The sequence below is a fragment of the Mustelus asterias genome, chromosome 18, assembly GCF_964213995.1.
Source record: "Mustelus asterias chromosome 18, sMusAst1.hap1.1, whole genome shotgun sequence".
Classification (NCBI taxonomy): domain Eukaryota; kingdom Metazoa; phylum Chordata; class Chondrichthyes; order Carcharhiniformes; family Triakidae; genus Mustelus; species Mustelus asterias.
In genome coordinates, this window is record NC_135818.1 from 49488170 (window position 1) to 49500540 (window position 12371).

Below are 12371 nucleotides of genomic sequence, written 5' to 3' on the forward strand. Positions count from 1 at the left end.
ATGTGGACATTGAACTGAGAAGCTGTTCAAGATATTGGTTTAAAAGGTCATTGCACCCACAAAATGGCCACTGAATATCAAGTGACACTGCTGAGTAGATTCCATTAGCGACGGAATGGACTCACTGGTCTGGAGGACAAACAAGTGCGTTCCAGATAAAAAGACATTAATTACACATATCCTGACAAATCATCCTGAACTGGATGGGTCTTTTGGGAAAAAAAAGTAAATGTTTTAAAGGTGCATATCTTAACCAGAGGGACAGTCATCCAGAAACGTAACCCCACATATGTACCCCGTTAATTTAGCCTGACACTAAGGGGCAATTTAGCATGACCAATCAATCTAACCCGCACATCTTTGGACTGGGAGGAAATCCACACAGACATGGGGAGAACATGCAAACTCCACAGTCACTCTAGACCGGAATTGAACTGCTGTGAAGCAGAAGTGCTAACCACTGTGCCACCATGCCGCCTTGATCATGGAAAGCAAGTGAAAAAAATAATATTTCCTTTTTCCCTTACAAGTTGTAACAGTGCATTATTTTTTACCCCTGTAACTTTAAGTGTGTTTGTGAATGAGAGCGAGTGAAGTAGCATTCATTGTTGGATTGTTCGTTTTCAAATATACCATATTTTTTAAAATTCCCAAAATCTGCTCCTGTAAAATTTCTTGATTAGACACTAGGGTTAAACAAATGCATACAGCATTCCTATTCTTTAAATTCATTGATCAGTTTAAAAAGGGGATAGGGATCACCAGCAGTTCACATTCAACCGTGACACAAGATACACAAGGGCTGAAAACTAACTACATCAGTGAAGTGTAGAGTGAGCAAGAAAAAACATTTGCAGTTTTATTAATGCACGTTTTCCATCATAAACCAAACCAGAAATTTGAGATTTCACAAGAGGTCAACTCGCCAATTCTAGAAATTTGTGGAAATTTTGTCTATCTTTAGATAAATTATATTGAAGACTACAAATTTCTGAATACATAAGGTAAACAGAGGTGTACACAGAATACTGTTGATTCATAAGATGGGACAGTTTTGGCTAGCTTTTGTTTTTCCTCCCATGTAAGCTTTATTTTTTTTTAATCCTTCAGAATCAAAGCAGAATGGCACAGTTTGTGAAAACAAGAAACTGTTTAAAAATTTACTCCCTCCAGCAATTGCCCAATTTTTTTTCTGAAAAGTCAGATGTTGGGCTGGGTGCTCATGAAAGAGATTCCCTGCTCATTAGCAAAGTGAATTTGACTCATTTCGGACTAGATTTTTTAAAATTTAGTAGAGAAGTTCTTCCAACAACAATAGCATTCTATGCAAATTTCAAGATGAATGGTTAAACATGAATGCCTTACAATATACTGCATACATATCATATTAACATATTGCACCATTATTTACTTAAATAACAGGAATACAGAGTACTGGGCTAATGGTAAGATACTTGGTAGTGTGGATGAACAGAGGGATTTGGGTGTCCATGTGCATAGATCCCTGAAAGTTGGCACCCAGGTTGATTGGGTTGTTAAGAAGACGTACGGTGTGTTAGCTTTTATTGGTAGAGGGATTGAGTTTCGGAGCCAGGAGGTCATGTTGCAGCTGTACAAAACTCTGGTGCGGCTGCATTTGGAGTATTGCGTACAGTTCTGGTCGCCGTATTATAGGAAGGATGTGGAAGTGTTGGAAAGGGTGCAGAGGAGATTTACCAGGATGTTGCCTGGTATGGTGGGAAAATCGTATGAGGAAAGGCTGAGGGGCTTAAGGTTGTTTTCGTTAGAGAGAAGAAGGTTAAGTGGTGACTTAATAGAGGCATACAAGATGATCAGAGGATTAGATAGGGTGGATAGAGAGAGCCTTTTTCCTCAGATGGTGTTGGCTAACACTAGGGGACATAGCTTTAAATTGAGGGGTGATAGATATAGGACAGATGTTAGAGGTAAGTTCTTTCCTCAGAGAGTAGTAAGGGCGTGGAATGCCCTGCCTGCAGCAGTAGTGGACTCGTCAACATTAAGAGCATTCAAATGGTTATTGGATAAACATATGGATGACATTGGAATAGTGTAGGTTAGATGGGCTTTAGATTGGTTTCACTGGTCGGTGCAACATCGAGGGCCGAAGGGCCTGTACTGTGCTGTAATGTTCTATGTTCTAAATTGCCAAGAACAGCTGTTTAGTAACATATCTTATTTCACTTGATGGAAATCAACTTTTGCATCAGTTAAAGATTAAATTATCCCAAGTAAACATGAAAGCATGCTGAAAAATAAAAATTTGTCCTGTGTGCAGGGTAGGGGTAGGCGGGGACAGAGGGTTACAATCCCACAAAGCACCATATCAAGCCAAAAGGCACCAAGTAACCTTCTGCCCTCAGTCAATACTGTTCCAAGTCCCATGGTTAAGTCAAACTTCAATTCTTTCCTTATGCAACTAACTAAAGACAACTGGAACATTGAATATTGTACGGTGGGGTGCATGGGAAGAGTGGAGATACAATGCAAAAAACACCAATCATCTTTGAAAGAAAAAGAACCTCAAATATAGTATTGCCACCTAGATCCAAGACTGCCAGTACCTGCAATTGCTTCTTCAGGTTCTCATCTGTAGAAGCTCGCTTTTGTTCTGCCGTTACCAGATGCATAATCTTTTGTTCAAGTTGTTGTTTGGAGACCATGGTATCAGTGAATTTACTGTGCAAGCTCTGGACCTCTTTGGTTTTATTACCAATTTCATTTTCGGCAACCAGAAGTTTACTTTGTAAATCTATTTTTAAAATTACAATATAACCACAATTAACAAGTTAAAAGACACTTTCTTTTGAATTAGTGCTTTGTACCAGCTAAAAGACATTTCTCATTATTTGCTGTACTGTCAGGCTGTTTCACTAGCTGCCCGGTTTAACATCTGAACAGTTAAACTGTTAGCACCCCCTTCAACTAAAATATATAGTCAGTCAATCGCATCTGTTTAGTTCATTAATTTAAATATCTGCATAGTTATAAAAGCATAGAACTCCAGATGTTACAACTAACAACCACCGCCTCCCATTGCTAACTGATATACAACGTAGCATTGTCAGGTGCTCAGAATACAATGGCCTGGTTTTGTGGCAAGGATAATGGCAAAGCTGTGTCATAGAGTGAACTTACACTCTGCCCATACTTGATTAAATGCAGAAATCAGGAAACTTCTCAATGGCTCTGATGGAACTCTGTCTACACAGACAATAAAGTGGCTTCCACACCATGCTATTTGTACAAGGTCAAAGCCCTTCTTCCAAAAGGCGGTGGTGCTGATTACATATTGCATTGTCTTTCCGCACCAGGAAATTCACCCAGTTTAATTTGAATGAGGGACCATTATAAAACAGTGGAAGATCAATTGAATCCATTCACATTCTTCTAATACACAAGAGTTTTGGTGTTTTGTTGCTCATAGTGAAACAGAAAGACATGCCAGCTGGAACACTGCAGTTCTTTTGTTGATGCTCCATTCTAAAGGGATGTGCAAATTCCTCGTGTGTGCCGAGACTCAGGACTATCTGGAGCTTGAAATGCTGAAAGTCACATGATTTGCAGTGGCCATTTTAAAATATTGACCAGAAACGATTAAAGTATTGGCTGAAGTTCACAATATACCGAAACAGAACAGCATCTTCACTTTCTTTTTCCACACGATTTTACAACAAATCAAATAGTCTAACTCACACTTCCAGGTTTAGACTCTTCAATCAATCAGATTGAACAATCTTCACCGAGTCATGAAGAGGGACACTTGCTCGAACTGTTCACAGGTCCCAGATAGAGGGTGCTGTGCTATATTGTCACACAAGAGTCCACTCAAACTCCATATACTATAGTTGCAGCTGTTCATTCACCACTGATCACAAATCCAGGCCATTATGTCAAATCTAGACTGAGCAATATAGATTAAAATGTGCATGAAGTTAAGAGACAACTTGGTTTGGGCTGAGAAATACAGAAACAGCTGCATAAATATTCTTAATGTCTTGCAGTGGGGATAACAAACTGTTTGTTCTCCAGCCCTTCTCTACTCAATCTATCAACTTACAAATGAGTTAATGAATTAGTTGGACAGCATTTCTTCTTTGCACCATGGGTACAATACCACACACAACAGTGACAATACAATTATGACTGTAAATAACGTCTGAAAGAGTGGTAAAAGACAACTCAATACCAACTTTCAAAAGGGAATTGGCTAAATATTAAAGGGGGAAAATCTTACAAGGTTGCAGATCTAATCAGATAGCTCCTTCAAAGAGCCAGCACAAGCATGAAGGGTCATCTGGCCTCCTCCTACGCTGCATCATTCTGAGACTTCAAAAGTACTTCAGTGGCTGTTAATAATTCCCTAGATTTTACATTAGGTGAAAAAGGAATGTACTATGTACATACTGACCAAGGAAAATTAGAATCATGGGAATTTCTGAAAGTGTGCAATTTGATTAATCTACAGTCTTTGCTGTCTAAACTACTGGATTTGGACAAAAACTGATTGGAAGCGGTTTTTCAAAAAGCCCATATTTTGGATTAGTTAGGAAAACTCACTATTTGGCTGAATAGTAGACCGGATGTTAAAATGCAACACATGCTCATTTTAAGGAATAGGGAAAATGTAGCTTGTTCCAATGTTTAAAAAAATGTACAAATCCCAAGGTGGTACATAAACAACCTGTAGAATCCATCAACCAATGAAAAGAAGTCCACAGTCACCACTGTTGGAAACAGCATGACCAGTTTAACTGGGTGAAAGGATCAAACCTAAACAAAAGGTAACTCCACACATAGGATGTAGAATTACAACAAAAAGAATCTGATACATGATGTTGAGAAAAATGCATCGTTGTACAATAGGGTACCACAACAGAATATGGGAACCCACCCCAGTGTAGAGGTACAAATCACTCGATTTCTACCTTCTCGAAGGTACACGGATGTCAGGGATTAGCAGGGTAAATACGTGGGATTATGAGTATAGGGCCTGGGTTGGATTGTTGTCAGGGAAGGAATAAGAGGGATTAAAAATGATACGCCCAAAGATGATCAAATATCTGCCGCAGGCAATTACCTTGTTTTGCACCCTGAACTTCTGTTAGCCTCTTCTCGTGCTCTGTAGTTATGTTCCTGAGATATTTCTGCATATCCTCTTGTCTTCTTTCAACTTCCTCCTGCAGCTGAGTCTAAGAATAAAAGTGGAAACTGTTTACATAAAACTTGTTTCCTGCAACTTTAAAAGTATAAAGACAAGATGTCGTTAAAATGAGACCTTTGATAAGACAAATGTATTACACGGCACAGTACTTTGTAATTAGCAGAAAGGAATGATAAATATTTAGGTCAGATTTTTTCAGCCAAAGTCAGATGTGATTGATTAACTTCACCAGTGGGCACATTTGTCCCATTACTTACCACAATACAGCACTCGACTTATTCCATAAAACAAGAATGAGCAGCATAAAATATCTTGCCCTTGGGACTTGAAATACATGTCCTAAGTGATAGGATTTTCTTTAAGAATCAATTTGAGAATGTATCAAAGAAAAACATTTGGAACTTTGATTAGGTAGATAAACGGCAGATTAAAAATACAGGGATTCCTTTTGGGACGAATAAAGAACAGAATTTATTAACTGCTTTTCAAAGAAAGGAGCAGAAAATGCTGAGGGGTTCAGCTACATAACTGAGAACCATTTGAAGAAAGTTATAAAAATACATATTTACATTCTTGGTTTTACAATTTAGGCACTGAATATTAAAGAGAATGTTAGACATATGGAAATAATTGATTAGGTTTCCACTAGATGATTGCTGCATCCCTGTTTTGGACATTCTACTTTGAGGATGACAAGGTCATTGAGAAGATGCTGAAGAGATTCACTGGTTAATCCAAGCAATTAAGAAACTTGTTGATTGGGAGAAATGAGAGAAACTGTGTCAACATATAAAGAAGGATTCTCGAGAAGAGATCAATAAGTGTTCAAAACTATAATGGATTTTGATAAAAGGTTAATCCAGGAAAACTATACCTACTGACCACTGAATTATGAAAAGGCATGAATTTAACTAAAACATTAAGAGGAAGCTTAGGAAATATACTTAATGCAGTAACCTATTACAACATGGAATTTCCTAGTAATAATGGAAGCAGAAACCATTAAAGAAAATTTAAACAATGAAATGGATAAATATTTGAAAAAAGGAAATTTTATAGGGAATATGGAAAGAGCAGGCAAACAGAATGAAATGGATGGGTCTTTCAGAGTCACAAAGGGTTGAATGACTTCCTGTAAAAGAATTATACAACATTCACAACTAGATTACAATGGATGGATAACAAAAAATGAGATAATACAGCAATTTTTATTTATTATAGTGTCTTTATAACTTAAAAGAGCTTCACTGGAGAACAAAATAGGACACCAACTCACATAAGGAGATTAGGTCCAATAACTATTAGTTACATGGGTACGATGGGTATAGAGGGATATGGGCCAAATGCGGGCAATTGGGATTAGTTTAGGGTTTTTTTAAAAAAAGGCGGCATGGACAACTTGGGCCGAAGGGCCTGTTTCCATGCTCTATGTCTATGACTCTAACCAAAAATTTGGACAAAGGGGTAGGTTTCTTTTAAAAACGGTACGTCTTAAAAAGGAGAAAATTGAAGTAGAGATGGGAGGGTTGAGGTAACTGAAGGTGTAGCCACCACCTGTGGAGCAGTAAAACTTTAGGTATACTCAAGAGGCCAGAACTAGAGTGCAGATATATTAAAATCATAGGTTTCCTACAGTGCAGATGAGGCCATTTGACCTATCGAGTCTGCACTGACTTTCTGAAAGGGCATTCCCTCTGGCCTATCCGTTTAACTCCATTCATTTACTTTGGACACAAGGGGCAATTTAGCATGGCCAATCCAACAAATCCACATATCTTTGGACTGCTGGAGGAAACTGGAGCACCCGGAGGAAACCCACGTAGGCATGGGCAGAACGTGCAAACTCTACACAGTCACCCAAGGCTGGAATCGAACCTGGGTCTTTGGCACTGAAAGACAGCAGTGCTAACCACTTTGCCGCACACATTTACATTATTGGAGAGCATGAGACTGGAGGAGATGAGAGAGATAGGCAGTGGCACTATGAAGGGGTTTGTAAAATAAAATTCTCATCCTTGTTTAAGTGAATCAAGGCATTGCTTGAATGGGAACCAATGTAGATCAGGGAGCATAGGGGTGATAGGGTAACAGAACTTGCTGAGAGTTAAGACATGGGTAGAATTTTATATGACCTCAGTTACTGAGTGTAGAATGTGGGAGATCAGTCATGACTGCGTTGGAAGAATCAAATTTAAAGGTAACAAAAGGCACAAATAAAGGTCTCTGCAGAAGATGAGCAGAGACAGGGGGTGGGGATTAAGTCAGACCATGTTAGAGGTGAGAATAGGTACTTTTAATGAAGTATGTATGCGGCTGGAAGCTTATCTGGTTAAATACGAGATGAGTGTTGCGAACAGACTGCTTGAGCTTCAGATGTCACCGTGGAGATGGATGTTGAGAACAGAGCTCGGGGCAGGGACTGAAAATAATGGCTTCAGTCTTCCCAATATTTAACTGGATCAAAGTCCTGTTCATCCAGGACTGAATGTCATATAAGCAGTCTGGTAATTTAGCAACAGTGGAGGAGTCAAGAGAAGTGGTAGTGAGTTAGAGTTGTCATGTGTGCCGATACATGCGAAAATTAACACTTTTTGGTTAAGGATAGATTCTTGGGAACACCAGAGGTAACAATGCGGGAGTGGAAAGAGAAGCCATTGCAAGCGGCATTCTGGATACGATTAGATAGCTAAGAATGGAGACAGGCGAGAGCAGGCTAATACAGATGGAGGAGTAGAGAGATGTTGGATGAGGATGGTGGGGACAAATATGTCAGAGGCTGCAGACGGGGTGTGAAGGACACAGAGAAACTATGGCTTTGTCACAGTTAGAGGCTGTCTTTTGTGACTTAGATAAAGGCTGTTTTTATCGTAGCAAGGGTGGAAGCTCAATGTGAGAGTTTCAACAACAGAGATGGAATGTGTTTAGGGACGAGAGGAACAGGAGGTTGGAAATGAGACTGTAGTTTGCAATGATAGTGCAGCCGAGCATTGATTTTTTTGAAGAACAAGTGGTGAAACAACACCTGAAGAGAGCATCGTTAACTCAGTTGTTATGGAGACCAGGAGGACGAGTTGGGTGCGCAGCAACTTGGCATGCATAGGGTCAGAGAGCAGGAGAGGGTCTCATACAAAATGAGTGGAACGAAGTACGAGATAGATAGGAGTGAAACAAGATTTCTACATAAATAGCACAAGAGGCATAAGACTGCAACAGAAAAATTTCTGGTTTAAGATGTAAAAGGCAAGCTTAAATAGTATTTGAAGTCATCGTAACTAGCGACATAGAATTTTCCTTACTACCTGGAGTTTTAACAAAAAATAGTACAGGGAGTAAACCAGATTTATCAAATTCTTCATAATCCAGATCTCAATAGAGATTATTCAGGAAAAGGTCCTTGCACAAGTTAATATTGTATACAGTTAATAAATTGAAAGCTTAGGAAATAATTCAAGTTACTCTCTACTCTTTGCAGATTATTTCTGGCATTTCCTGTTTTATTACAGAAAATAAGCAAATTGGCAAAATCCAAGTAATATCACTAGGTTCAAAACTAGCACCCCAAATAACTGCATTCTGCAGCAGTTTATTGGTTCACCTTGCAGCATAGAATGTTTAATATACAAAATACCTGTCTGAAAATTTCTTATTTGAGATTGCTATTTTTTTTTTAAAAATCGGGCTGGGAGACATTAAATTTGTTCATGCCATTAAATTTTTATTCACTTATTTTCAATTTTTATTTTGGCAAAATTGAAATTTCCTCCAACAATCTGTGCAGCCATTGACCTCATACCAAAACCCTGTTTACATAATAAACCATTTTTATACCTTGAGTTGTTGAACAGTCTGTTCACAGGAAACCTCCATGTTCTTTTTCTGTGCCTCTTCCTGTTGAAGGCGATTTGTTTTCTCTGTAAGTTCATTCATTAATCTGGCATAGTCCTGACGCAGTTTGTTCAGTTCTGTTGACTGTCTGCATTCAAATTTATAAACCAATTAATGGCTTTAAACAGTATGCTGTGCAAATTAAAATTAGTATTTTGTCTAGTTAACAGTTTATTCCAGAGAACAGACATTTTTGCAAACATCATACACTGCTTTGGCAGTTTTGCATTTTACAATGCAATTCAATGTCTGAATTTCCACACATTCAGTTCAAAGGCAAAATTTAATACAGAATGAAAATATGTTGGGGAGAACATACATCATCAGTGACAGCAGATTGGCAGTAGGAAAAGGATCATTGAGCTTGTTGAAGGAACGAAACAAATCTGTCAAAATTGTGCCCACTTATTTCACAATCTCCTCTTAACTATGTATCTTTTGGAGGCCGCAATAAGCAGTCTGTCAGAGTCATTTGGCAGAATGCCTCATCACAGCTTTTGAAACAAGCACCTAGCTTCGCTGGTGGTGAGAAGGGCACTCCATGTCAGACCTTTCATACATGTCCAAGTCTCTGCACCACCGCACACTACCCTCCAAGGGACTGCAGGGAAGAGGAGACGGCTGCACACCTTCCTGTGGAATGTGCTTTTGCAAAGGAGGTCAGGAGAGAGATGCAGTGGTATTTGTTCATTCCGAGCAGCTCTGTGACACAGAACTCTGTGCACTACAGGCTGTGCCCTGGGACGCACATTGAAACGATCAAGTGCTGCTGGAGGCATATCAACTCAGTGAAAGACGGTCTTTGGTCTACCAGAAATCTGATCTTCCAGTGCAAAGAATTCTCCTCCAAGTGTTGCAGACTGGCATGTTCCAAGGTCCAGGACTACTTGCTGAGGGACGCACTCAAACTTGGGGCAGCCGCCACCAAGGCGCAATGGGGAAAGGCCACGATACAAGGCCTTATAGCTAATGTACACTGAGGAGCTAGTAACCGGGCAAAGCCCCTTGGACTGTGTTTAATTCTAACTGTAACTAACTTTATTAAAGCATTGCATAGTGCAACATGACCAATGTATATAGTTTGTAAAGAATTTTGCTCTCTAATGAAAATATTGAATTATATGTAATGTTCTCATTACTGAACTGAAGTATCTGAGTGCATCTTGATCTCTGAAGAAAATGTAAATATTAGGTGGAATTCTCCCAAAAAAGTTCTAAGTGTCAAATTCATGGGAAAATCGGAGTAAATCACGCTGTTTTTTCAGTGGAATTCAGACTAGAGTCTCCAACACTGTGCAATGCAGAGGCCACCAGAGTGAATATTAAATTTCAGTGGGCCTATTCCCACTGGAGAGGCTGAAATCAGTGGGCCTCTGCGCATGTGCAGTGGCCCCAAACTGTCAGCCTCCCCATTTGCTGGCCAGTTTAATCGCTGGCCAGCCCAGGACCCCGCAGTGCTGCCTCCACCACCCCCTCTCCCCAACCCCACATCCTGATAGCAGCCCCCCGTCCGTTCGCGGGCCAATAGTAAAATACTATTTAAATGATAGCCCCGCCTCCCAGCTGATTTCCAGCACTGTGCAGACACCACTGGAAATCAGGGTTTGGGAGGTGCAAGTGCGGCGCAAACGCTCACGGGAATCCCACGAATCGGCCAACTCGCAATTCCCCCAGCCCACTGCGCTAATTGTTTTAAGCGCAGCAGGATGGGAGAATCACCCCCATCATATTTCACTTATAATTGGAAATGTTTTGTAATGCATGAATAAAGCAAAAAATTACAATGATCCTTTCATGTACAACTGTCATTGTGTTTGCATTTACAAACTCAAGTCAGTGGTGGGAGCATATCTAAAACTCCAATGTTCAGTCTCGCTTACTAAATCTCAATATGAACTAAACATAGCCATTTTGCCATTAATTTAAGCACATTTGTAGTTATCAATACATTCAGCAAATTTAACAGATCAATTCGACAAAATAAGTTTTCAGCTAATACAGATTTGTGCACAGAAAGAAAATCTAGCAGCTGTGTACAAAGCTCAAAACCTCTGGACTCTGGCAAGATTATCCAAGTACTTTAGAGAGAGACAAACTTTTCATATCCTGCACCCATTTCTGAATACTGATTTGCATTCACATGAATTTACAAGTCCGGACTTCACAAAAATCACAGCATTTAATTCAGGTTCTCTTATTTTTGAAGATTTGACAACGCAACATATAATGTGTTACAATTACCTGTGGGTTTATGCCTAGCCACTCCTCTTGCCTGTCACGGCAGCAGCATGGTCTGTGCAAATAGCAACAGTTTTCCCACTTAAGCAACTGATTCCCTTACGTTATCCCATAACTTCAATATTTGTCATTCACTGCTTGCTCTAGCAATGCCTGACAAAAGATACAAATTACCACCCAACCTAACAAACTAATAATTGTGCTACACCACCCATGTTGTCATATCGAGCCGAATTGCAAACTGCTGTCTATTCCCGAAGCCTGTCAATTTACATTTCACACTCTTTAACGCTCCTCGATTCACAGAATCATAGAATCCCTGCAGTGCAGAAGGTGGCCATTTAGCCCATTGAGTCTGCACCAACCACAATCCCACCCAGGCCCTATCCCCATAACCCCACTCATTTTACCCTGCTAGTCCCCACGACACTAAGGGGCAATTTAGCATGGCCAATCCACCTAACCCGCACACATCTTTGGACTGTGGGAGGAAACCAAAGCACCTGGAGGAAACCCACGCAAACAGGGGGAGAAAATGCAAACTCCTCACAGAGTCACCAAAGGCCGGAATTGAACCCGGGTCCCAGGCGCTGAGAGACAGCAGTGCTAACCACTATGCCACCATATCTTGGACTGTCAGTAGAAAATGGTATGGTATTCAACTCCTGTGCTGCGTCTTCACTCAATCACTTTGCACATTTCTACAGCAGCTGGAAGAATCAGTTCCTTGCAAATAACATGCACTTTCTTGCTTTTAGAAAATCCTGGAAGGAGCATTTTGGAACTGATGCTATATTTGGTCTTTGAGATTTGACAACTGTATTGGTCTTTTCACTTTAAGTCCTTCCATTCATCTTTATATTCTGATGCCTTATTTTGAGGCAGTTGTCAGATTTCACTGCTTCCCACATCCACAAAACTAAAATTCTATCCAACTCAAAATTTTTGTTGTTTTTTTGTTTCTTGCTGCTGGATTCAAAACTGAAATACTTGCAACAGTAGGAGTTTGTTTCTTTTTTAAAGTACTTTAGTGTCAAAATTTGAAGATACCAAGTACTGTGAAGTT

At 39.8% G+C, this 12371-nt stretch overlaps 1 protein-coding gene across 15 annotated transcripts in view; it reads right to left on the reverse strand.

Annotated features, from left to right (window-relative positions):
* Window positions 1–12371, reverse strand: part of ktn1 (kinectin 1) — a 103928-nt gene that overhangs the window by 55637 nt on the left and 35920 nt on the right. For all 15 annotated transcript variants that reach the window (XM_078233878.1, XM_078233876.1, XM_078233872.1 and 12 more), the window contains 3 exons: window positions 9011–9155; window positions 5099–5210; window positions 2583–2770 (listed from right to left, as the gene is read on the reverse strand). In XM_078233878.1, the coding sequence (XP_078090004.1) occupies window positions 2583–2770; window positions 5099–5210; window positions 9011–9155 (445 nt within the window). The remainder of the gene's footprint in view (window positions 1–2582; window positions 2771–5098; window positions 5211–9010; window positions 9156–12371) is intronic.